We start from the raw sequence: 27,850 nt of genomic DNA, 5'->3' as shown, positions 1-27,850 counted from the left end.
TCCGCAAATTGTATTTACCTTGTGCAAGTCTGCAGGGCTCTGTGATTTCTCTTTCATTGACTATGCAGATATTCCTTGAGACTGGCTTCAGGGTCACCACCCCACTTTTATTTTCGATCTCACAGGAGGAACCTTCAGGCAAAACTAAGGGTTTGAGGTGCACATTAATCACTGCTGTCCACTTCAAACAATTATATTTGCACGTCAAACATGTAAAATCAGAACACATTATGCTACAATTGTGATGGGGCTAAATATGCATTCTTGACCACTTTCGAAAGTGGTTTGAGTGATCGGCCCACAAGACACATTGGATCCTATTTACACCTATATAAAGCAATTCAGTGATGACATATTTTTGTAGGCCAACCCAGAAGTTTGCATCACTCTGGCTCCCTCATCAACAAAAAAAAAGCATTTTTCCATTGGCCTTTGATTTATTGCACTTTAGTTTATTGACCAACAAAGTATATAATTCTATGAAGTTCTTCATCATAATAATCTTCACAAATCAATTTCGAAGCCTTAATACAGTCGCCACAGGTAAAAAGCTAAACGTAGGCTTATAGACAACATTGTAAACAGACTGTAGTACTCAAATATTTTGAGATGAATATGATATACCTATGTGAGGCTCTTCCAGACTGTCGCCCCTAGGCCCAATTCTTGTCACTCCTTCCTATAGCACCAAAATTAAACAAACATTAAAAGTAGTCAATGTGAGCATTTAGTGCATGGCACTTTCTTCTTCCATTTCTTAAATTTTGTTTCTTTCACACCTCAAAGCCTAGCAAGGAATATGTCTACTGTTTATGAAGGATAAAATACCAGCTTATATAAGCCTGGATTCAAGGGTGCACAATCATTCCCAGGTGGATTTAGCTTTTACAGCAAGGAAACTGCTGAAATTGCAGTCTTGAGTCTTTTACAGGCTATCAGGAATAACCTCTTAGCACAGATTTACATCCACCACTGAGCTCACTAAAATGTTCCAGCACAAATCACACTAAAGTACGAAAGAAGGAAAGTGAAAAGAAGAGGGTGAATATCTGGACCACATGGCAAAAGCTTTGGGCTGTTTTACCTTCCTGTGAGAAGAATCTCAAGATTTTTGCACATAGAACAAGAGAAGAAAAGACAGAAGAGAAATAAAGATGAAGGGAGAATCTATTGGAGGGAAAAGAGAAAGAATCATTGGTTAATGACCCAAAAGAGTGAAGAATTTTGTAGAGAAAAGGCTGAAGGCTTTATGGATGTGACATGAAAATGCAACGTATAACAAGCTGCATAATTCTACCCGAAGGTGGTAGATGGTGACGCCTGTGCTGAGGACGTCTGGCTCTATAGCAATGAGGTGGGGCAGAAGCGAGTGGATGAGAACTCCTGCCCTGTCCTGGTTAATGTCCACACGGTAGCGCTCCAACAGGGCTCGCTTATCATGCCAACTGTCCGACCAGTCTTTAGTCAGCTGCTCCACCTGCAGAGCAAACATTAGAGACTATGAAAATAAGCAAGTGAAAAGACAACTGGATAACACACACACACACACACACGATTCCATGTTTTATGGGGACTTTTGGATATTGCCATCTTTGTGGGGAGATGTGTACATACACACACACACACACACACACACACACACACACAAGAATGCTAATGATAAACTGAATTCTATAGGAAACAAAAGTGAATCTTCCTAGGGAGACAAAGATGTCACAGAATGGCTTATAAAAGTACACTACTGTTTCAAAGTCAGATTTAAAAAAAAAATTGTTTAAAAATAAATACCTTTATAATGCATTAAATGGATCAAAATTACAGTAAAGACATTTATAATTGTACAAAATATTTTTCTTTCAAATAAATAATTTAATCTTAAAAAACAGTTTCAGTTTCCACAGAAGAATTAGCAGCACAACTGTTTTCAACATCATGAGCAGCATATTAAAATGATTTCTGAAGGATCATGTGACATTGAAGATAGTTTAAGATAAAGTACTGGCTGCTGAAAATTCAACTGTGCCATCTCAGGAACAAAATATGGGACATTTTAATATATATTTATATAAAAGACTTGGGAGATATACACACAATTAAGAGAAATCATCGCAATAAAGAGATGTAAAGGTACACTGCGAGATATAAAGTTGCATTTTCATGAAATGGTCGAAATTACAAACTTTAAAGTGACACTGATATTACAGAAATTATGAGAAATAATCAAAATTATGCAAGAGAGTATAAAGTCTCAATTTGATATACACAATAGCCTTGGTGAGCATAAGAAACTTTCAAAAACATTTTAATCTTATCGCCCCGTGATAAGCTATGGCTTATAGTATAGTAAGATACTTATATAAGAAACAGTATAGCTCCTATAGGAAGAGCTCAGAATTAATATCAGACTCCAGTGTTTTAAGGAGGTGAACTAACCTTCAGTTCATTCTGCAGGACTATATCAGACAAGCTGCCTTCTCTCTCATCACTGAGAGATGGACTGGGGTTCCTCTGCTGTGGACGGAAAAGACAATTATCAGTCAGCAACTTCTGTCATATGAATATAGAAATTTGGCTAACATCACTGCAAAGAGCACAGGGCAAGAAGTTTCTTTTATTGTTGATGTGAAATTTGGACAGTGAAATCTCATTTGTTCAAATTCTCACTCCATATAGCTCATTAGTAAATCTAAAATATGTTCTATATGGCTTGACAAGTTGGTCTGTTTTTTAAAGAAGACACTACATGATAATTTGAACTCTAAACTGCAAAAAAGTTCCATGGAAATGCAATGCCCAATTTTCATAGTTTTCCCAGGATGAATTTTGAGTGTTTACGCTTTCAAAAGATGAATACTAAAATATGTGATAGAGAAAAAATACAATAAAAAAAGCATGCCAAGTGTCCTGCTAGAACACTGACGCTTTCTGATACCATTTCAAAGCTGAGCAGCATGCTCTTCAGACGATCAATTTCCTCTCGCAGTTCTCTGATCAACCTCACGTTGGCGTCCTGAGGTAAAACAAGTGTTTTTTTTAGTTTTCTTAACTTCAACTCACAAGAAAAACATGTTCTGCAGATATGTGGATGCATTTGGACACACCTCATTGACCCTTGGCTTGTTGACGATGTTCCTGGCATGAGCTGCATAGCGGAGGGTGCTCAGAGTCTCATTGTAGCTGCTGCTGGATGGCGAGACAGCTGGCGGAAAATTAATCTCAGAATCAATTCTTCCGCCACTGCAACAAACACCAGTTTTTCACTCTGAACGACTTACTTGCAATCATGATGGTTTTGGAGTTGCCGCCCAGACTGTCTTTGAGAAGCCAGGTGAGGACAGAGTCCCTGTAGGGAATGAAACAGTGTCTGCGCCCGCCACCCGACATAGAGCTGGACTGGCTGCCCACGGTGCTCCCTTCACCCTCACTGAGCACGCTGTTAATGCTCTGACTGCTGCTGAACATCTGAGAGTTTTGGGCTAGAGAAACAAGTGAAATGTGATGACAAGGAAGATAAAAAAGGATGGAAAAAGTAAAGAAGGCCAGTGCCTACCAAGAGCTGAGATGACAATGCCAAGGGTGACAAGAGATTTGTTGATGTTGGCTCCTTCTGTTATTCTGTCTCTGCAGTACTGAGGGTCTGCTCGTTCACTGACATGGCACAAAAAGGGTCAGTTTAAGAACTTTACTCTACACATTATGCTTGCCTTCCAGAGATCCTCCACTAGGGGGCAACTTGGTCCTATATCATGGTTCTCTATTATGTTCAGTAAAAAGCTATATTCTACAGTGTCCAATGCTGCTCCACCTGGAGCGCCACTGTCCTGCAGAGCCCGGCTCCTCCAGCCCCAATTGAAATCACCTGAACCAGCTAATCAAGGTTTTACTAGGCAAACTCGAAACTTTCAGGCAGGTGTTTTGAGGCGAGTTGGAGCTTAGCTTTGCAGGACAGTGCCCCTCCAGGACCGAGTTTGGACACCCCTGATCTAAATTAGAAATGGTGACTTTACAGGATCTATACCACCTGAAAGAAATGATTGATAAGTTCAAACAAAGACACTAACCTGCCAGCCAGGTCCACCAAGTTGATCTTGCTCACTATTTCTGAAGGAAGGTTATTTTCTAGAATAGCCTATAAAAAGAAAACATGTTCTCACTATAATATACACTACACTGAAAAAAATGGGTGTAGAAACCATTTTCACTAGGAAATTGCTATAACTATAACTGCAGTTTTATTTAGAATAGCTGTAACAGACACACATAATTAGAAATAAACTGCAAATAATACATTGAAATAAACATGACATTTAAGTAGAAAAACAGAAATAGTATTTTATAGTAAAACATACTCCTGTAATTTTTGATTTATTAATGGCCTGTGCCATTCCAAAATTGGGGTTCTGTTCGATTTTTTTTTTATGTTTTTGAAAGTAGTCTCGTCTTTAGCAAGGCTGTAGTTTGTAGTTTAATCAAACTACATGAAAACAGAAATATTTTGAAATATTATTACAATTTAAAATAACTATTTTCAATTTGAATACATTTTAAAATGTTATTTATTTGTGATGATGATAAAGCTTAATGTTCAGCATCATTAGTCGTCAGTGTCACATGATCCTTCAGAAATCATTCTAATATACTGATTTGGTGCTCAAGAAACATTTCTTAATATTATCAATGTTGAAAACAGTTTTACTGCTTAATAATCTTTTGTTGATACATTTTTTCAGGATTCTTTGATGAATATAAAGTTCAATTCTATTAAAGTCTATGTTTACTTTCTATTAGAAATAGAAATCCTTTGATCAATGTAATGCGTCCTTGCTTTATAAAAGTATCAGCTTCTTTAAAGAAAAAAAAAAACTCACTGTCCCTAAAATTTGAATGGTAATGTAGTATGTAATATTATTTGCCACTTGGATAGTGAAGCAAGAAGGTACTTTAACCAGTCATACAACTACACTAGTTTAATGCAGTTTGTATTTTTTTTTAATACAAACAGAAGATATTAAAATGCTATGGACATGATCAGAGATTCAAACCTGTGTGTACTGAATAGTAAAGATGGCATGAGATCGACTGCTAGCGTCATGAACATGTGTAGCAGCTGTGATGCGGTTAGCGATGCCCTCCTCAAGCAGATCCACTGCTTGTTTGTAGTCGGTCACCACATGCTGAGAAAGACCTATGATAAACACATAATAGCATCACCATCCTTTCCACAATTTGAGTCACAGATATTCTCTTCCTGCCTGAGAATGACACTCAGATTACTGTAAAAGAAAATCAGGAAGAGATGGTGCTAAAACCTCTCAATATAAAGTGGACTGTGGATCTAAAACATGTACAGTGTTTTAAAGTGTAATTGGGCCAGAGTTTAGCTTTTGCATTCGTTAGGTTTTATATTTTAAATTTATATTTTATATATTTTAGTATTTAGACGCTTTCTGGTTGTCCAACTGGTGGTTAATCTGTCAGGAATTAGCAAAACAGTAAACATAATAGAAAAAGGTGAATATAGTTATGAGTAAAGTTTATATTTTGCTATTTAATGCTAGGAGAATTCAACCATTTCAAATTTCCATTACATCCAAGTACTTTTTAGAGTTATTGTGTTTACACGTGTGAGAAAGACATCTGGTCAGTACACAATGACTTTCTACTCAGCTCATAGCAGCCACATGGAAGTGAGGTCACTTCCTTTGCTGCACTGGGCTTTCTTCTAATACACACAATAACTGGATGCTGGACAAGAAGGAAGAAAGAGAGAGAGCAAAAGAAAGAGGAGGAGCAGAAACAGTCCTACAAGCTGACTATTCTCAACACAAGCTGTAGGTGGAATTGAGGGTTTGTTCACACTTGTAGTCCAGTTCTCTTGGTTCTTTTGGTTTTCTCTTGGCGTTTTGTCATTTTTAAGACCAAACCTAAAGATCAGTATTCTGTCCTTTTTAAGGGCCACATCTTGACATTACGTCATGTTTTTGGCTCGTTGATGTTTTTGGTCCATGCTGCATTCATATTTTGGTTGAACCGTCAAGTTTGTTTGGAAGCGGACCTAAACCCATCTTGTCTCGGTTGTTTGGTGTGCATCAGGAAAGCATTCAGACTTATTTAAATGAACCGAGTTAATCAAACCAAACCCTGAGTTACAAATGCAAAAAGTCAGGAACGAATAACTTACGTATAAAATCCTTTCTTTAATACAAATACACGACAATTCATTAATCGTTATAACACAGTGAACACTTTCCTCATGTTTTCATAAGTATGGGTTACAAGAGGTATTTTGACTTTGTTTGAGCAGAAGGGGATTCACCAGACTTAACTTTTTTGTTCTTTCAACAACAAATCAGCTCAAAGGCCATTTTTAGTTTTTAGTTTGCTGTATGTGAGCACTCACCCTGCACGTAGGGCCCCTTCTCTGGGTGTTCTCGAACCCTCAGGGGTGCTGGCTTCTTCTGCTCCGCACCTCTCAGCAGATCGCGGACACGCTCATTATAGATCTCTAAAAAACTGAGAGGGAAAACAAGAGGTTGTGATTTAATTTCGCTTACAGGCATATTTCTTGCTTTATTCTCAGGATATGTTTGTTGGTACTGTTGCGAAAGTGTCTGAGGGTTTCCCTCTTACCTTATTTCAACTCTACAGCTCTGTCCATCTGCAGATTCCACTTCAGACCTAAAAAGACCCTTAATAAACGATAAAAAGGGTTGTTTTGTAAACCATTCAAAGAAAACCCCATGGGTAATGTAAAAAGTGGCAATGCTGGCCAAAATATGTCATAATTAAAAGGTACGTTTGATCTTCAATTTTCTATGTCAATTTTTTTAGAAGGCATTGATTAAAAGCTTGATTAATATGGATTACTTTTAAAATGTCATAATAAACTTTTTGAAGTAAGTTGGCACGGACTTTTAATAGAGGGACAGAAATTGTGTTCTGAAGATGAAGGGAATTATGAGTTTGGAATGACATGAGGGTGAGTAAGCGCTGACTGAATTCAAATTTTTGTGTGAACTATCCCTTTAATGCCAATGACTTACTTGGCAGATCCTTGGTGTCAGTCCAATGGAGTCCTGTAAAGATGAAGAAGACGCATAATATTTAGGTTGAAATAAAGCTTTGATAACATTCTCATGCTAATACTGTTACTCACCGGAGTACCCATCATGGTGTATGTTTTCCCTGAGCCTGTCTGTCCATACGCAAACAGACACACGTTATACCCCTCTGAAGCCCCAGACAGGACACACACACCCAGGTCCTGAAAAACCTAGAGGAGACACAATTTTTTTAGACTAATTTTTCAAAACCTGCCTGGATATCAAGGTGCTGAAATCCTTTGAACATTCTGTGTTCTTTGAATGAGTTTGTTGAGCGTGTGTGAATGTTGATCCATGTTTGTTTGAGAGAGAGAGCCAGCCTGGTCTTTGAAGGTTATCCGTGTATGTTTGTGTGTGTTTAGAATGTGCTGCATCTGATACCCTCAGAGTTTACGGAGATCAAGCTTTTGCCTCTTTAACTGTAAGGAGAGGAGAAATGAAAACACAGAGACCTACATCTCTCACCAGCCCCACTTGGGTTTTATTTTCTTCTTTCTCTTCCTTCAGTTTGTTTTTCTTCGGAATTCATTGAACTCCTGTGTCTAAACGAAATCTTCTTGGCAGCATGTTGTCCATCTCAGCGCTACACTGGCATTTACCCTGTGTTTATGTTACACTTCATCTTGACTACAACACTGACACATGCCAGTTTGACACCCTGGACGTGTTTAAAAAACTCATGCCATATCAGCAACCCTCATTGAAGTAAAGTAACTTTGTAGATGAGAAATAAGGCATTGTACACTGTAAAACTGTAATTTTTACATTTAAAAAACTGGCAGCTGTGGTTGCTAGAATAGATCTGTAAAAATACAGTAAAATATATTTACATAACTACCTGTAAAATATCCCTTTTTTAATTCAGCCCTTTTTCTGCTACTAAAATGTGTTTTGTACCTTTAATATATATATACTGACATCCACCGTAATAGCACACAGTGTCATACACAAATATTAAACACCATCATGGCAACACAAATGACAAGATAATGCAATAAACATCACAAATCTGAAATGTTACATGGAATATGAGTTACAGGTTTACTGAAATACAGGTTTTCACTAAATAAGTTGATTTGCTTTTTTTTCTTATCTTTAAAATTGTACATTTAACAGTTTTTACTGTAAAATTACATGAAATGTAAGGTTAGATCGATTACAGTTTCTCCCATATATAATAAGGGAACTTACTGTTAACAGGTTTTATGAGTTTTCATTGTAAATAAGTTAATTTGCTCTTCTTAAAAAATGGTACATTAAAAATGTTTTATTTTAAAATGACATAAACTGTAATATATCTAACCTTACACATCTTCCCATTTATAATAATTCAATATACTGTCGCATTTTTACAGTCATGTGCAGTTAAATTTACATTTTGTTTTACAGTGTAGGTCTCAAAGCGAAAGCACTGACACACTGTATAAAATGTTTATCAACTAACACATGAGAAACAAAAAAACATCTGAAGCAATTTGATTGGCCATGCTATTGATATGGCACTTTAATGTGTTCAAACAGCCAACTAATAAAGGAGGTATTAATTGCAAACAACAAGGATAATGCCTAACTACCACACATTTGTGTTTCATACACCTTCGTCTAACTTCATGAACTTTCGTAAGAATTACAAAAACGAAACACACAAAAGACATCTTTCTTTGTGTACTACAGGTGTGGGAGAGAGAGAGAGAAAGTAATTTGACCTTCACATCCATTGAAAACCCAGTGAGTCAGCAAAACAAGAGAATCTCTCAGGGTATTGTAACCCAGGTATGTATTTGGCAGAGATGAGAAGAGTCCTGGGGCCAGGACGGCCTCTGTGTAGGGTGTGAATGAAGGCTAATTGGGATGCTGTCTGCAGGGAGAGCGGATCAGCATCTAGCAGCCGCTTCTGTCTGACTCGCTCTAATTAGCCTGAGTTTGATTCTTCAGCTTGAAAGAGTCAGTGAGGGAGCTTGTTAGAGGAGTCCATCTTAACTCACTCTCCACTGAACTCAGCTCATGTTAGTTGCTTTTCACTGTCACAGCACTCTCTTTTTAATTTGCTCTCCCTATTACTACTGGGCTTTAGCCAAAGCACTCTCAAGTCTCTGACAAGTTCTTAAACAGCAATATATTAATGTTTATGGCTTAGTCTACTAATATAGTCCATATGAAGATGTAAGTGAATTCGGACACTGAGTGCACCGAAAAGGCTGCCGCTTTTGCATCGTTTGTGCTTGCTTTTTAATAATTATTTATTCACATTTGAAACTTTGAAAGCTGGCAGCTCCAGTAGTAATGAAAAGATTTATTTTGCACCCTGTGATGGAAAATAGCATGTATAAACCTTAATTAAACAATTGAATTCAAAAGAAATGTATACCTGTATGATATTACACTGTACATACATTGGACCAGCGGTTTGGATGGATGAATGATGCAGCTGTGGGCGTCATTTTCTGGCGAGATGCGGGATTTCATTTTACGAGACCCTCACAGAACATTATGGTTATTCTCTAGCCATTGAGTGTACATTGGTTGTACACTCATTATTGCAGTGTATTTTGCGATTAAATAAATACACTTGATACTTGATAGCATCCACTATGGCTTTGGGCACCACTACAAATGGCTGTCCCCTCAAATGGCTGTCCCCCTGGTGCCCTATTTAAGGGTATGGGGGCGATTTCGAACACAGCTATGTGATTTGATTACACTAAAAGCAAAACATGCTCCTAATTTAAAAACATTACACAATTTAAGTGCAGTTTCTTTTGAGATGGTGCCACAATAACATGCACAACTATGAGAAAAAGGTGATGATCACTTATGACAGAATTCAGGAACATAATGCGAGTCATGACAAAGAAGTTTACTTTGACAAACCAAACTGAATATTTTCTGTTCATTTGATAGACTGCAAAAAAGGCAGCTCATGTTAACCGGTTTCACTGTGTAAACATTAATAACACAAAAACACAATGTTCAGTCTCTAAATGAAAGCAAGAAAAGCAGAGATCAAAAAATGTCTCTACACCTCAGTTATCTCAGTCCACAGTGGCATTGTTTGATAATAATAATAATAATAATAATAATAATAATAATAATAATAATAATAATAAATAATAATAATAATAAATAATAATAAAATGGAATCCAATTTAAATCCCCATCTAAGATTATGTGTGTGCATGCAATTATGAATTTCCGCATGTACAGTCATAGGAAACCTTGTACAAAAGCATCTGATGTTTGCTTTCCTCCTTTTTCCTCATACCACAAACAAAAACATGTGTACTTCAGCTCACAATGCAAGAGGAAAGCTGAATATAGGGTTGATTTTGGACAGGAAGTTGTCCAGAAGGTCAGTGTTTTAGGCAACATGTGATCCCAAAGACCCCTTTGAGGAGATGCCTAGTCTGGGAGGGGCAAATCCAAAAGTGGGGCAGTGAGAGGAAGGGTCAGGCGGTCTAAATTAATGAGAGATGAAATCTTTCAATAACAAACAACACCATCATGGGTTCAGCCTTGGCTTCTCAGTGAAAGAGTTTAAAGGCCTTAGTCAAAGACACTAAAAGAGGAGGCTTTAGGACGAATAATGCACACAGAAAATAAGCATGGATACGAAATGTTGAAGGGAAACTCCATTAAGAAGCTGTTAGTGCGTAATACACCCACTTTAAAATACTAAGGCCTATAATCAGAGTGTGGAGCACTAGAGTGGGGAAAGGCTCTTTAATGTGGCTTTCTTAATAGCCAACTCTGAAAAACTCCTTGTTTCTTGTGAGATCTCATGGGGAGTGCCAACTGAAGCCCATCCAAGGCAAGGGCCATCCCAGACCACAGACCAATACGTCAGTCCTTCTTTCATACAGAGCAGAGGGACAAAAATACTGAAACACATGGTTTACATTTCAAGGAAATGTAAATAAGCAAAGGAAAACAAATATACAGTATTAAATGCATGTAAAATATTACGGTTTTATTGTATTTTTGATTAAACAAATGCAGCTTTGATGAGCATAAGAAACTTCTTTTAAAAACTTTTCGTACTAAAGGTTTGTATGTAATATATATTCAGTGCAAAATGAAAGAGGACATTAAGCACAACTTTAAATGATTGACTGTTATTTTACAGAAAAATAACCCAAGACATTGCACTTAATATCTTCTTTTGTGGTCCATGCAAAAGAGAAACTCATTTGTGTCACTTATTTTCTTGTTGCCGATATAGAAAAGCCAAATGTTATATTTACAAACCTAGGAATAACAACAACTAAACTTGTTCTCACTGAAATATTTTCATATTATGACTCTGAGATCCTGTTTATAGCAGCATGCGACTGTAGGGAAAGCTGGGTTAAAGGGGTGGTGGTGATGACTGCGAGAGAGCGCGAGAGAGAGAGAGAGAGAGAGAGAGAGAGAGAGAGAGAGAGAGAGAGAGAGAGAGAGAGACAGAGAGAGAGAGAGAGAGGGGGGGGGGGAGGATTGGCAGGGGTTCAACTCGCTACACGATTGTCATACTTTCACAGACATTATGTGGGTCAAATTTGCAAGGGGAGGGAAGGAGGTCAGGGACACAGAGACGGCCTACAGAAAGAGCTAAAATATGAGAGCGAGAGAGATTGAACTGGAGTTTCAACAGGAATGCCAAGACACCAACTGTTGCAGCAATTAGCCGATGGAGGAAAAACTAAACTAAAGGATTAAAGGAAAAGACACAAAACCAATTTTTCTACTCATATTCAATTAAAAGTTCTCCCCATTGCAGCAGCTCTTATGAGGTTTTAGGTTTTTGAAAGAAGTCTCTTATGCTCACTATTTATTTGATGAAAAATGCAGTAAAAACAGTAATATTGTCAAATATTATCACAATTTAAAAAAAAAAAAATCTATTTGAATACATTTTAAAAAGTAATTTATTCCTGTCAGGGAAAAGCTGAATTTTTAGCATCAATACTGCAGTCTTCAGTGTCACACGATCCTTCGGAAAACAATCTAATATACTTGGTGCTTAAGAAACATTTAGTATTATTACTGTTTAACAAACATTGTGCTGCTTACTATATTCAAAAAAAAAAAAAACAAAAAAAAAACAAAGGATTCTTTAATGAACATCAAGTTCAAAAGAACATAATTTATTTTAAATATAAATCTTTTGTAACATTGTGAAAGCATTTGTCACTTTTAAATCAATTGAATGCATCCTTGCTGAATAAAAATAATCGAAAAATCGAAAGAATTTCTTTGTAAAGGACAGCGGTTTATCTGTGCGTCACTGAAAAAATGAGATGGTAAGACATACATGGTAAGTGTAAAGATGTTTTGTGCAGATTTTCTTCACGCCAATGACACAGAAACCCAGAAATTCCAAGAGCATAATAAAGTCGTGCACTGTATCGAAAAAGAAAAGAGGGAGGGGAGAGAAAGAGTGATAAAGAGGGAGAGGGAAAAAAACAAACAAAGCTGACTTCACTTGGAAAAGAAAACCAGCATTGTGCTCCAGCTCTGGACCAATGACGTCCTCCTAGTGCAATCTGTCTGTGAAAAAATCATTTACTAAAGCAGCTGTGCTGTTGGCAAGAGAGGGGCTGCAGCTAAAAGTGACTCGAGTGCCCTTCATCAAAGTTACAATCTCATCATTTGTTCATTTCTATGTCATCTCAATTCTGTCCAATAAAATCATTAATTATAACTGTAAAATTAACTTGAGCAAATCAAATAAATTGAAACCGAAATGGAATAGGAATAGGACATCATTGAAGTCAGCATGAAACAGAAATCTTTATTTTCATGAATCAGAAATGTTTGATCTTAGTATCCATGCATTTCTGCAAACGACTGCAAACTTGGATTTAGATCTGCCACCATCCAATCAACAACCCAACTGAACTAAATCCCCTACATTTTCTCCCAATAATCACTCGAATGTACATTACAAAACGAAAGAGAGGTTCTGCCATTACTTCCCTTTCATCCATGGGCATCAGAAGCAAAAAAAAAAGTAAAATGTGGGTGGGTCCTCTCCCAGAAAAATCTAATTGGAGTAGATGCCAGTTACATTAAGTTGCCTACAAATATATCACCTTTATTACTAAATGTCTGGCTTGACCAGACAAAATTGTGGAGAAAAAAAGATTAATTTACAATAACAGTGTAATGGTAAGATGCATGGCATTAAGTTTTGAAGCAAATCGACCCGAGGTTGAATCCGCCTTTTGCCGAACTCGCTCTACTCCCTTTTCCATCACAAAAAAGATCGGAAAGGCTTTTATTTTCAAGATAAATTAAGAAAATATTTGAAAATTGAAAATAAGGCATCTAACATGTTTGATCAGTGTTTATCATTTAGTGTAAACAGACATGTGCTAATGAATTAGAGACGATAAAAGTGGGTCCAATATTATTAGTCTTAAAAAGTGGGTGGGTCTTGTCCCACCCACATACAATGGTTCCAACGCCCATTTGCAATTACTGGATTTTTTAAGTAAATCATTAATGAATCATTCATTCTGATTTGTAAATCTGTTCAACTGACTCATTAAAAAGAACTAACTCAAAAGAATGATTTACTCACACATGGTTATGTGTATGATGTTACAAAAGTATGTGTTTAACTCCAAAGCTTTAAATACGGTTAAGATGCCATTTAATCCTAGCCTGACAAGCCAGACCCACATCAAGATGTTTGGTCTGGAATCTCACCATTGCATTGAGAGGGCTCAAACCGAGGGGCGGGATAAACGGTTGTCTTTTAAACTCCCTCTGCACGCGATAGGATAGAGCTACAACCAACCAGAGCAACGAAGGTGAAGCAGATCTAGTTGACAGATTTAACGGTCGCCGTATCCGGTCAGCAAAACTCAGAACACATCTTTCCTTTTTAAGAATGACTTCAGTGCCGTTCTTTGTTCTTTTCTCAGAGAAAAGCTGAACTCCAAGTCTTCCAGAGTCACGGTCAAAGCTGATTCGAAAGACCGCCGTTAGCCAGTTCCTGTGTTTACTAGAAGCATGCAAGCACAACTCGGCCCGTTATGTTAAGCCCCGCCCACCGACTCTATACACGATGTGATTGGCCCGACCAGAGTTTGCCGTTTAAAGCTCAGAAGTGTATTGAGAGTTGCTAGACGACACTCACGGGCAGATTAGATTTGCTGCCGCTAGGATGCGTCTAGATTTCTAGGCTAATTTAATCCAGCACTCAGTAATGAATTCATGATGTGATGCGACCTTGCCCTTACAACAGCTGGCTTCCATTTCTCATCCTTATCTATTCTGTTCCAAGACATTGATCCACCTCTCTGTCCTTCTGGCAGCCCTCTGTGCTCAATTTTCTCTTCAGATATGGAAATATACAGATAAACATACTCATACAGAAACAACCACCAATTTTGTTAGCCACTAAAACAAACGAATAGTATCTTTCCACATGCACAGATAGAAGGGAGCAGGGAGGGGCAGCTGGATCCTTAAGGGAAGAAATAGGGAAGAAGTCGGAGAGAAGGAATGGGGCTGGTTTCCCCTCCACTGAGGCGTCTCTGGAGACCCCACAGGAAGGAGAGACTCCAGTCTCATTCTGTTGTGTGCAGCATCGGAGAACAGCACTTCACAGGAAGATCCAATTAAAGAGTAACATGTGAGACTTCATGAGACTCTTTTTACTAAAAACCAATTAAACTAAATTAGACGACTACTGACTTTATTAAATGAATGTTGTTAAAAAAAACAGTAATTGAACAGAGAAGTGCACTTATCCCGTCTGTGATGTGGTCAGCCTTACCCTCGGAAAGATTTACATGTTAACCAAATTTTCATTCAAAATCCCCCAGTTACTTCAGTTATTGTTAGTATAGTAAAACTGGGCATAAGCTATTAATGTGATTAGGAAATTAAAGTCTGCATAATATAAAAGTTGATGGACTTTTGCTTATTGTAAACTGGTGGTTGGAGGAGAATGGTGTAAGGATGTTGGTCAGAGCAGTCAAAGTGACGTCACCAGAGAAGAAACAACATTCCAGAGGGAAGGCATATTTGATGAAAGATTACAGGGGAAAAAAATAAAAATCTTACATGGATACATTTTTCCCCACAAGGCTAGTAATGTGCTTTAAAGTCCAAAGTAAATTTATTTCGAAATATACTTTATTTCCTAGCATGTGAACACATGCGCTCAAAACATGCGCACTAGAAAGTTTTCATTATTGTCCAGTGTGTGTCTTTCTAGAAGTTAAGCTATAAAAATGTCTTTGTACTAATTTAAACTAGTTACGTGTATGTATACGTGTTCTGTCAGTTTATTTTTTGACTGACAATGTGACAATGACCTGGGCCAGTGTTGCCACTTTGTCGACAAACTGATTATTTAAAAAAAAAACGTATATGCCAGCTGAGTCTACAGCATATGCATAATTAGAAAAATCTATGCTGATGATGAAATTTACATCACACTTACTATGCACATAACGATAAGTACTCAGAAAAAACCAGAGTATACTTTGGCCTTAAAGTCAACAAACAATTCAACAATTATTGTTTGTTTGACTAGACACCAGCAGTGTGAAAATCTGTACAAAATCAAATGAACCCATTATAATTGGCCTACATACTATCTACACTGAATGCTGTGCAATGAGACACCTACAGTAAATTAATACCCTTTTCCATTTCTGAAATACTCCACACGCTTGCACTAATTTTGACAACGGTACAAAAAGATTTAGAATGTTTGCTTTGACACATTTAGTGTGCAGATGCTTCAGATGGGCACCCTCCCAGGAGACTCCAAAAAGAGGTCAGTTTCTCTCTTCCTGACCAGACCCTGCTGCAGGCCACTTAAGGAATGCAAGCTCCAGGCCTCTGCCATAAAACTCTGACTGGGCAAAATTGAAAGAGAGGAAGCGAGTGAAGAGAAAGAAAAGTGTTGTGCAGACGAGGTCATCCTCTGCGCGTGGGCCATCACAACCCAGTCTTTCATATAGTGCGGACAAAGACGCTCTGAAGGGAACACCAGGGTGTGACTGAGGAGAATAATCACTGCTTCTCTCAGTCTATCTCTCAAAAGGACAAAGGAAAGATACAATTCACTTGTTTAACAGTTAACTTGGTTAACTGTGAGTACTGCGTGTATGAGATCCATACTTGTTGTTGGTCTGAAGTTTGGAGGAACTTGTGGTTTTTGCAGTAGTCCAACAGTTACATTTTTGTTGCATCAATGAGACTCCATTGTTTCAATATCCCACTCCAGACAGCTATTAAATATCAAATGTCTTCTGATAGGCTGTCAGTTTGTCACTTCCACTTGTGAATGAAATAAACCGTTTCTTGAGTTAAAGGTGCACTATGCAAAGGCGTAGTTTGATGACGCCAAGTTTGAGCACAGCCTCTTGGGACATGAGGTCTTCACCTCACAGCCAGTGGAAAATAGGACTCGGGCAGAAATCCTGTTCATGGATGCGGTTATTAACTTAAATGTAGTATGAAGCAGGCAGGACCGAGTGTTGTGGAGCTGAGCAAGGCTGCTGGAGCAATTGTTAATGAGATGAACAACACACGCCTCATGAGCAGCAGGAGTTTTATTATTCCGGGGACACAGACGTCGGGCGCTGGCGCTATTTCCTCTTTTCTGGTCATGAGAATGAGTTAACGCAGCTCTGTTTATCATATTAGATACACTTGAGTGTGTTTAAAATGATATTATGACGTTAATCTGTGCGTTCACTCAGCGGCTGCTGTGAAACTTGTTCACACTGCTAAGAGTAAAGCGCTTCTGCCAAATAAAACTGCAAACCGAGGGTAACGCAGAAATGACGCAATTGACAGGCGACTGCCTCAGACGCTATGCTCAGACGTCCCGGCTCCTTGGTTAAATTAGCAATTTTCTCACAATTTACAAATAGTTGGAAACATTTGGGATTTTGTAAGTAGTAAACTGAACAAATTATAACTGGCCTGGTGGTTTATGGATATTTTACTGCAAAAATACTACATAGTGTACCTTTAAGGCCTGTTTACACAAAGAACGATAACTATCACTATTAAGTTGTAATAATCGTTCGATTTTCTATGAGAATAGGGAAGTCCACACCACAACTGTAATGATTACGAGGAATGATTAGTGCTGAAATCACTTTTAGAGTGATCATTTTCCAGCCGATAAAAACATTGACATGGAGCCAATCAGAATCCACCCGGCTTTACAGAGCTTGAGTATTTAAAGTGGCTGACGACATAACTGCGCTTGTAATAAACAGAACAATATTGTCCATTGTGTTTGGAGGCTAATAGTTGTGTACTTGTATAGAGTATGTTTCTGGCCTTAATTGTCTAGCCAGCAGCACAAACACATAAAAGTTCAAATGAACTACATCTGAGATTAAGTAGGGAGGCGAAGACTCCCTTCACAGAGATGATGTAATATCTTCTACTCTAAGCAGTGTTTTGATTCTGCAGTATGATAATATCTCCTCAGGTCTTTTCCTGGTGGGTCAAAGGTTTTGATTACGCTTATGATTAGTCCTCTGGTTATCATGAACTAGCCCCCACCCAGGACACAGAAGATACGCAATCTCATCAGTGTGGCATCAACATCAGCACAGATGCAGTAAACAGTCGTGAGAGTGGAAACCCACCTCCTCTTGTGACGCATAGTTGGAAGCTGCTGGATCCACGGACCAGTAGCAGTAATCAAACCCAAACTCCATTAACTTCTCCCTGGAGTCGGCAAGTCCCTCCGATCGCCCGTCCAAACGCCCCTCCGACTACATAAAAGGGGAAAAAAGAGTGATAATTGGGAGGTGGTTAGCAGAATAAACTGGATTTGTACATTTTCTCAAGAGCGTGCCGTTCTGGGGTGGGTTTCCTGAACACCGATGTACCTTGCTGTTTAACTAACATATTGTGATGCATCATTAGAAATTAACTAGCTAGTAACGATCATTTTGTCACACATCCAACGCTCAAAGCATGTTGAGCAAAAACTTGAGCAAAAACTTAGAAAACTTTAAAACTGCTGATAATGCAGTTAGAGATTGAATTCATGTCAGAATATTGCTGTAATGAATGACTATTTCGCTCTTTCTGGTTTCTGTTGTTTGGCTTTTTTTTACTGTTCGATTCATTTGTGGGTTCCCTCTAAAGTTATATTCCAGGGTTCCCCCAGAGAACTACAACACATTTTCACATGCATACACGTAAGAAGAAAATGGCACTTTCATTTTTTAAAAGACGCACAGTATATACATGATGGGATGAAAGATGTTGATTGTCATGATTGTACTGTATGCTCGCTTACTCATTTTGCTCAATTATATATTTAAGAAATAAAATTATGCTTCTAACCACAGGCCGAGAGCTGTAGCTCAGAACACAACTTTGCGATGCTGTTTGTGAATATTTGTTGGAACTATTGTTTTCATGAAACAATATTTCTAAATCAGTGGAACTTGCGAATATAGCTGGCTAACGATTCTTTTGGGAAACGCACCCCTGGGCGGTTGCTAGGGAGTTGCTATGCAGTTTCAGTGTGTTTTTTTATTTCATTGTTATGCAATTGCTAACTCTCCTCAACAAGCCACACAATTTAAGGTACATGCTAAAGTTTAATACTCAGGGTTAGTGGTTTGTTAAAAATCCAAAGTATGTGCACTTGAGCAGTAGTGATATTTAACAACTTCTCTAAAACACAAATCATATTACATCATATATAGTCACTGGCGCCAGTGATATCATGTTTTCTGTTAAAATGATTGAAGAGGTTTCACATACTGTTCATTATCATGCCAGCCAAGTTTTTTATTATACCGTTTTCTTATACAGCAACACTATTAACAGCTGATAACCTTTCATTATGATTGCTTCTGATTAAGTGCTGTCACAAACTACATTACACCCTATTGAGAAAAGTGATTTTTCCATTGAAAGTCTATTTAGTCCGTTTAATCAGGTACTGGGAGACCAGCCCTTTATGTGTTCAGTTTTTCCACTAATAATATTACAGCACACTCATGCCAAGAAGCAAGGCTGTGCGTCTGTAGCTTACGCCTGGGATACTCTTTAGTGCACTCAAAGACAGCAATTAGGAAGTAGTTAAGCTGGGGGACAAATGGCTTAAGCATCTGAGCATGACCTGACTGTCAGCATCAAGTTATGTCCCAGATCTCAGCAAACAGAGATCACATATGCATCAGCTATTTATTCGCCCTAACAGATTTGGATAAGCATGCAGAAACATGCCCGGGCATCGCCAGCCTATCACCCCGACAACGTTACTTTTGACGGTTTGGTGTGTAATTATTCATAAAATGGCAATCCCACAGCTGACTTAATGACCTCACAATATGGCTCGCAGCTTCACTAATGAGCCCTAACATTGCACTCAGCACCATTATATTTAGGTTAAAAAATAATACACAAAATCAGATATGATTATGTGGCCATGCTCCAAAAGGCCTGATATCCTTAAACAATATGAAACATAAGTTCTTCGTAAGCACTTCATTAACTCTTCATGTCCCGAAAGTATTGTTACCTACATGTGTCCAGCAGGGAGACTCATCATGAAGACATTAAAACATGTAATTCACCTTATTTGTTTTATACTACTGTCATTTGCAAGATTATAAATATGAGTTGATAAATGTTCCTAAGAACATTAGATCAGGTGTTCATTTCCCAGTTAAACAATCTAGTTACTTACCCTCATGTTATTGCAAACCCACAAGATTTTCAATCTTTTTAATCCGAGACATTTCTGTCCCTCCGTTGACAGCTACACAACTGACACCTAAAAAACTTCATAGAGACCATTAAACTAATCCATATGCCTTGAGCAGTTCAGTCCAAATTTTCTGAAGACACACGATCACTTTATATCATGAACAGATTGAACAAAAGATGAAGATAATAATGCATCTTTTATATTTTCTCTGACCTCTGAATTCTCATTTACATGTTAACAATTTAAATGAGCTTCTGTCGACTGACACACATTGGGCTCAATGTATTCATCAGTTAATGTGACTGCCCTCTGCCCCGGGACTGTAGTATCAAAAGTAACAATGACCTGGTCATAGACCACTCAGCATCTAAAAGTGTGCAGCATGAACAAATAATACAGTGTTACTCTTAAGCTGTTTTTATTTCTATATGAAGTCTTGCTGTAAACGTCTGTCTTTTGTTAGTTTATGTCAGCCCATCTTTTTCCTTGAAAACTGTCCTACTTTCTTTAAATAACTAGTGGAAAGCAGGTCTTTATCTTGCTCTCGTGCTCACAGCAGGTGACCAGATGTGGCTCCTGCCATTTTATTAATCCATTAATCATGTGCTGAATGCAAGGGAGTATTTCCTGCTTCAGAAGCAAGAATGTAGTCTATGCATTAGTCTTACAGACACACATACTGTTTGTAAATGAAAAGAGCTTGAAATATTTGTCTTATTATATACACTGTCATTCAGAAGTTTGTGGGCAGTAAGATTTTTTTTTTTTTAAATAAGTATCTTATTCTCAGCAAAGCAGCATTTATTTGATCAAAAATACTATTGTGAAATATTTTATTTGAAAATACCCATGATGTCAAAGCTGAAATTTCGGCATCATTACTCGAGTCTTCAGGGGCCTTCAGAAATCATTCTATACAGATTTGCTGCTCAGGAAACATTTCTTATTATTATCATCAATGCTGAAAACAATTGTGATGCTTAATATTTTGTGGAAACCACCAGGATTCTTTGATCAATAAAAAAAATTCTAATGATATGCATTATTTAATTGTAATACACCCCTGCTGAATAAAAGTGTTTGTTTAAAAAAAAAAAGGTGACTGTAGTGACTATAGTATTATTACCCATCCTATTTGGTACAGAAGCAGCACATTTTAAAAGTCATCCCACCGATCAGGTTTTGAAGCTCTTTAGTGAAGAATGAGGTGTGGAATGACATTTAGAAAGTGTAAGGCAAGTGTGCTGCTTGTTTAGGCATTTGGGGTTTTCAAGAGGAAAGCGATAATGGCATGGTTCTGCTATTCTACTACAGTATGTTTATTCCGTTCACATGGCATAAATAAACAACTAGAGAGTAATCTTGCAGGAAGAGAATAATTTCACCATAAACTTCCTGTCACTGAGATACTGCAAATACTGTAGCTGTCTAATCCTGACACTGCCTCCTCTTTGAACTCTTACAACAAATTCTACGTCTGTGCTGTCACTTTTCCTTAATCCCTCCATGTTCAAGCTTGTACTATTCTAAATGACTGCTTAAACTTTATATTACTAGCGCTTCTTATCATAGATATGTATGCAGTACGTTGGTGCCACATTCAGACACGTTGGTGTGCCCACCATCTTGGAACATTTAACGTGTCGTCAACATTAATGCCTCAACATTGCATATCTTCTATTTGTACTTCATGTATAATTCATGCAAGTCACTTTGGAAAAAAGTATCTGCTAAATGAATAAGGAAATGAATGTCAACAACTGTGGTGTTTTTGTGTTTCATAATAGCATGTACTCTCAGACACAATCACATTTTAAACTAACAGATTTCTCTAAATCTTTCATAAATAAGGCTCAATAATTTTGTATTAAAAAAACAGGAATTTACCTTCACATTTCGGACCCTCACCACTTTGTCCTCCACTTGGACAGCTAACCGTCCTCCATCCAGACTCTCCCTGCAGAACAAAAACAGACTGATATTCAAGACAGAGCACTGCTAAGTAAACATTTACAATAAAACCATATTCATTATTCTTCTTAATAGATGATCGCATACTAAAAGATCATTCAGGACAACATGTGTGACACCATCCCCCGGTTTCACAGACAAGGCTTAAGCCTACTCCAGACTAAAATGCATGATTGATCTGTTTTAACTGAAAACAACTTGCACTGACATACAGCTGTCTTTACATGCACATGAACTTTAATGACATCCCATTCTTAATCTGTAGGGTTTAATATGGAGTTGGCCCACAGTTTGCAGCTATAACAGCTTCAATTCTTCTGGGGAAGGTTTCCACAAGATTTAGGAGTGTGTTTATGGGATATTTTTCCCATTCTAAAATCGCATTTGTGAAGTGGCAATGCTGTTGGATGAGAAGGCCTGGCTCACAGTCTCCACTCGAATTCATCCCACGGTGTTCTATCGTGTTGAGGTCAGGACTTTGTACAGGCCAGTCAAGTTCCTCCACACCAAACTCATTCATCCATATCTTTATGTTACTTGTCTTGTACAGTGTTGTACAGTCATGTTGGAACAGGAAGAGGCCTTCCAAAAACTGTTCCCACAAAGTTAGGAGCATGAAAATGTCCAAAATGCCTTGGAATGCTGCAGCATACCCCACACCATAAACCTCCCTCCACCAAACTTTACACTTGGCACAATGCAGTCTGGCAAGTACTGTTCTTCTGGAAACTGCCAAACCCAGACTTGTCCATCGGAATGCCAAATAGAGAAGCGTGATTCAGCACTCCAGAGAACTGCTTTACACCACTGCATCCGATGCTTTGCATTGCACTTGGATGCAGCTGCTATTACACCTTTTTAACATTATTAAAAATATATACTTAGTTACTGAAAAAAATCTGTCATAGCTGACTGTTCTTTTTTCTTTTATTTATTTTCAAGATCTGAGGCGAAATTATCCATTGCTGCTTTCAGTAAGGCTATAAAGAGCATCCAAACTAATATTCATACTAAAATTAGACTCTTAACATGAAATAAAGCACATAAACGGTACCTGCGATTATCATTATCTTACTTTGTGTTGTCCTAGATGCAACATCGTAGAAAAATAAAAACTGTTTCTAAAAATTGAATCATAGAGTAATCAACATCACAACTTTTTTGGTACAATTTTTTTTTATTATGAATCCTACAAGGACATTTTCAACATATATATCTTGAATTTTACGGGAATTTGTATTCATTTTGGTGTCATTTTCTCTCTAAGCCCTGTTCATTCCCGTCATGACGGGGGATTGCGCTCTTTTTTGAGTGCAAGCATTGGGCCCTTCTGTTATGAGGCCTGTTTTAGGTAAAAACAGCAAAGGCCACTACTGATCATGTCTCAGTGCCGCACACCGTCTGGTTAGGACATGATGAAAAAGTGTAGAATGTTATGTTTAGAACAGCAAGCTACCCAGGTCAGACATTAACCAAAGCTAATTGAAAATATCAAAAATGACCCATATTTTGAAATATGCAAGAACAAATGCCCACATAGAATTCTTCTGTTTATTACGCTATCATTCCTTAGTTTGTATGACACTTTTGTTTAGCAAGCAGTGATTAATTGATCAAGTGACAGTAAACACTTTTAAATATTTTTATTTCAAATAAATGCTGTTCTTTTAAACTTTCAATTCATCAAACAATCCTGGAAAAATGTCTCATGCCAAGTGGAAAAATCAATTATATATATTAAATGGTTTAAAATACTGCGGGTTAACACTGAGCTTTTTTTTTTTGTTAAATTTGCCATGTTTACTTGGCTGTGATCATATCCAGACCCATATTCAGACAGGGCAGTGGAGTGAAAGGCCGGGGGTCTGGAGGATTCGTCTGCTCAGCTTTGTGGCGCTGCCTGAGAAGAAGATCAGATTCAAATGAAAACAGAGCGCTGAAAACTACTCCAAGAGCCGCACAGCTGAGCTGAAGCAGGTGTGTGTGTGTGAGCGTGCAGGATATGTGTGTCAGTGTGTGAGAGAGCAGCGAGGACAGCTGTGCAATCTCTCCAGTATCGGGTTCCAGATAAACTGATGCAAGAGAATGAAATCCTGTGTAGCATGGCTGTGTACAAACCCTGATGTCTGACACAAGTGAACAGGCTGGGGTAGGCCTTGCCACTGCATCTTGAAGCTTAATCAAAAAAATGTTTTCCTATCCACCTCAATGTGCACACAAGCACAACTATAAGAAAGTCACTTTTATGTGGACTTTCACACTGTGGCACTTCAAACACTGTCAAGAACGTCAATATCTGGCTCAGTTTGGTGTGAGTTTGGGGTGAAACTACCTGTTTGTTGTTGATTTTATGGAACTACAAGAAAATGAAAAAGGCTGTATATATTCGAGATCAAACATTAAAGAGAAACAAGACATTCAAAACTTAAAATAATTAATAATAGCTCAAACAGCATGGCGCTAGAAAGACCATGGCTAGCATTATAGGTTTGATTCCCAGGGAACTGAAATAAAATGTGTACTGTGAATGTGATAAGCTATGTCTTAACTACATAACAAATGTAATGATAATATTTACATTTAATGATAAGAATTTATTTAACGGTAGCCATTGACTTCCATAGCAATTTCTTTTCTACTATGGAGGCTTTGTATCAGTAGAAACCTGGGAGTATATTCAAATGATCGTGCTTCCCCCTCATATACCCCTGAGACGAGAGATTTATGTATTTTATTTCTGGAAAAAATCCTTTATCAGTCAGACTGATTTTTGGCCAGAGACTTAAGACTACAGCCAGTAGATGGAGCTATTTCATGTTATCAACCCGTCCATGGGGGGTGGGATAGCACTTACAGCACTCAGCTCAGGCAGCTGTGGGGATTCATGTAAACGGAGCAGAAGAGCAAAGTAAGTGCTTCAACTTTTCTAATTAATTCCTATGAAAGTTAAGCTTCCAAAGACATGAACAGAAAACACCCCAGACTGAACACGTGCTGTGAACGACTGCTGCGGTCGCGCTTACCTCAGCTCTAGTGATGAATGTAATCTGTCTCCTGCTGCATTTGTGCCGTGACTCTCGTTCGGCTCACTCACACATTATTGAACAGACACGTTCAGTTTTTAATTGTAGTGCCTGTTCCCTAACTGAAATGATTTTATGAAAATGAACACGGTGGCAAAGTGATCCAGTAATCCAGTAGTGGTGGCTTTGGGAGTGGCCTCGTAGGGCAGTGAAGAAAGTGCATTCTGGGAGTTGTTGTCTTTCATCACCATGAGACAAAAATACATTTTCTGTCTTCTCTCAGTCTAGAAAGCACCAAATTCAAAAATAATGTCACATGTATGCTACATTAATGACCCAGTTTAAATACAAAGCTTAATGCTAAATCACTGAAGTAACCCTTTAAGGTATTCTTGGTGGTTGCTCATTGCCCAAAATAAAAATTGTGGGGGAAAGAAGTCAAGAAAGACATCCTTATTATACTATATTCCATTTAAAATCAACTGGCAATGGCCTAGCCAAAACAACCAAGCAACTGAATAAAGGACACTAAAAACAACTCAGAACACCTCAGCAACTACACAGAAACTCATTAGCAATTAGAACATTTGTACATTTTTAACAGAAAATGTACAAAATCAAGCTATTTTTCTAATTGTGTCAGATATTACACCCCTTATTCATCGAACGCTGGGAGTTTGTTATGTAGGTCTGTTTCACTCTGCCATGAATGGAGGCCCTGCCTAGTACCCACGACCACAACAACCTACCTCGACTGTCAGTGTGCGCGCCCAACTTTTGCCTAGAAATTGTGCATTTTTATAACGGTGGAAAGAAAAAAATAACCTCATCGTTATGAGGAGAGCATGTTTACAAACTTGGATTTCTGTGCCATTCCCACACAACTCCTGCCATCTCCAACAAGGAGTTTTAGTATTCTTTCCAGCTGTATAGCTAAAAAGAAGTTGTATTTCAAGAATTTGACAAAAGCAAAAAGTGCAGAGTCAAATATTTACTATGCGCATGCTCATAAAACCCAACAGCTGCCTATTAAGGCCATCTTCATTTGCACAATAGTGACGGAAAGCCATGAAGTCGTCCTTTGTAATGCACGCTTCAGGGGAGACTCTTAAAATGTCAAGGCCTGCAGATACAGCCAAAAACACGCACACATCTTTGTGTGTAAATCTAGGAGGAGTTTCTTTACCCCCCTGTCCAGCACCCACATACTGTAGTAATTTGGCTAATGCTGGAGGGTGGAGCAGCGGGCTCTCATGGGTCAAACCATAGACCGTAAAAAAATATGGACGACTCGACATCATCCGTTTCCGCTTGTCAGATTTGAAGCTTTCAGGCGCCCTTGCACGGCGCGGACATCTTGGGACCGAGTCTGCGCAGTAGCGATTTCGGGACCGGAGTTGCGCAGTAGAGCGCAGGAAGTAGGGCAGGAAGTACAGCCGCGATTTCAAAAGCCCGCCCACACTCTCGCAGATGCAGAACAATTAATTATGTTGGTGTGAAATAAACAGTTATGGAAATGTAGAAATTAAAGCTAAAGATCTAATCTGCTCCCAAAAATTTCGAAAAAAGTCCGTTAGTGCCTCAGTGACAACTTCACTCAGAGAAGCCGTCAGTCTCAGCTGTCAATCATGACGTCACACCCCCGTTTTTATAGCATCAATTAACTAACTCAAAGTAAACTTATTTTTAAAACGAACACCTGAAATGAAATCATCGTGATGATAACTGCCTTCAGTGACATACACTAACTTTGGGGAACATTTTTTGAAGTGTAATTTTATTATTTAGTTTGCCTCGCGTCCATTAGAAAACACAGAGGGGCGGCTATACTGGGACCGGTCACCGGGGGGCGATCGAGGCGCGAAAGCTTCAGTAAATGAGAGGGAGACTGCAGGCTTGGGTCAAACTCTGTGCTTCAATACCCCCCTTTTTAAAAAGTTAAAGCAAAACATATGATTTAACACAGCTTGCATAACATTGTAATGCAATTTTGTGGACATGATAAAAACAAGATATTAATTATAAAGTACCAGATAAACTTTTGGGGGAGGGGTTAAGGGGATTGAAGCCGATTAGATTTGTCATACACAAAATACAACTCTCTATATACAACTAAACATGCACTGCATGTACATTATATCCATTGATGGAGTCTTTTAATGCGTGCTTATGCAGGTTTTGGAATAGCCTATGATTTAGTTTTTATCTCTAAATTCGATGCGTTAAAACTAGTTATATATATATTACATTATATACATATGCAGTATAATGTGATGTAACTGTATACAGAGATCAAGCAACTGTTTTTTTTTTTTTGAATGGCAGTTATTTGTTTCAGTTTATTGGCTGTCAGCGCAGGTCTATTCCCAGACATAGCAACAGCACCAACAACTCAATGCTGTTGCTGTAATTCATAGGACATAATTCAGTAGTTTATCGTTCACGTTTACAATCAATTTCATTTAAGATCCATGAAAGCTGACCGTACCTGGAGCTGAGCGGACGGACTCGAATCGCGACTTTCACGTTTGCCATTCGCTTGACACCGGGCGGAGGGAAACGATGAATTGAAGTTCAGCTGCCCATTAAAGTCCATTTATTAAATGCCTCCACGGCACTGAATTATCCCGAGCAAAGTGAGGAAACCGAAAACACGTTTTTCGGGTCATGTTATTGTTATCGTCTAGAGTAGACAATCACAGAGCACATTATGACAAGCCGCGGTTGAACTGCGATAAAACTTCCTGCCGTTTCTCCAGGAGGGGAGATTACGAATCGTACTATTGAGATGGCTTGGCTCATGAATATTAACAGCGTAACGTGACGTTAGTCCAATAGTATTTTCTGATTTGCTGAACGAGTGAGCTTACTTTGCATAAGGCGTGGCTGCTAAATATTCATTATGGTTTGTTACTGGTCGCAGTCTTTAACATTAATGAGCTATGCCATCGCCATAGTAGGAAACTAGGGCAGGAGAAACAAAGGCGAAGGGCTCGCCTGAAGGCACACATTAAATGCCCGTTTTATTAAAACCTCGTGTAGTCATTATTAGG

The 27,850-nt window shown here is 38.2% G+C and overlaps 1 protein-coding gene across 1 annotated transcript in view; it reads right to left on the bottom strand.

Moving 5' to 3' along the window:
• Window positions 1-27,535, bottom strand: part of LOC137090838 (stAR-related lipid transfer protein 9-like) — a 32,126-nt gene extending 4,591 nt beyond the window's left edge. Inside the window, exons 1-17 of the mRNA XM_067454785.1 lie at window positions 27,286-27,535; window positions 21,691-21,760; window positions 17,717-17,845; window positions 7,157-7,273; window positions 7,044-7,076; window positions 6,631-6,689; window positions 6,401-6,513; window positions 5,043-5,185; window positions 4,062-4,129; window positions 3,551-3,648; window positions 3,276-3,476; window positions 3,102-3,199; window positions 2,933-3,010; window positions 2,434-2,511; window positions 1,298-1,477; window positions 625-679; window positions 19-144 (exon numbers count right to left, since the gene is read on the bottom strand). Of these exons, the coding sequence (XP_067310886.1) occupies window positions 19-144; window positions 625-679; window positions 1,298-1,477; window positions 2,434-2,511; window positions 2,933-3,010; window positions 3,102-3,199; window positions 3,276-3,476; window positions 3,551-3,648; window positions 4,062-4,129; window positions 5,043-5,185; window positions 6,401-6,513; window positions 6,631-6,689; window positions 7,044-7,076; window positions 7,157-7,273; window positions 17,717-17,845; window positions 21,691-21,760; window positions 27,286-27,332 (1,693 nt within the window). The 5' untranslated portion in view covers window positions 27,333-27,535. The remainder of the gene's footprint in view (window positions 1-18; window positions 145-624; window positions 680-1,297; window positions 1,478-2,433; window positions 2,512-2,932; window positions 3,011-3,101; window positions 3,200-3,275; window positions 3,477-3,550; window positions 3,649-4,061; window positions 4,130-5,042; window positions 5,186-6,400; window positions 6,514-6,630; window positions 6,690-7,043; window positions 7,077-7,156; window positions 7,274-17,716; window positions 17,846-21,690; window positions 21,761-27,285) is intronic.
• Window positions 27,536-27,850: the final 315 nt, after the last annotated feature.

The sequence above is a fragment of the Pseudorasbora parva genome, chromosome 10 (genome assembly GCF_024679245.1).
Source record: "Pseudorasbora parva isolate DD20220531a chromosome 10, ASM2467924v1, whole genome shotgun sequence".
NCBI lineage: Eukaryota > Metazoa > Chordata > Actinopteri > Cypriniformes > Gobionidae > Pseudorasbora > Pseudorasbora parva.
This window is presented reverse-complemented; position numbering and strand designations above follow the sequence as displayed.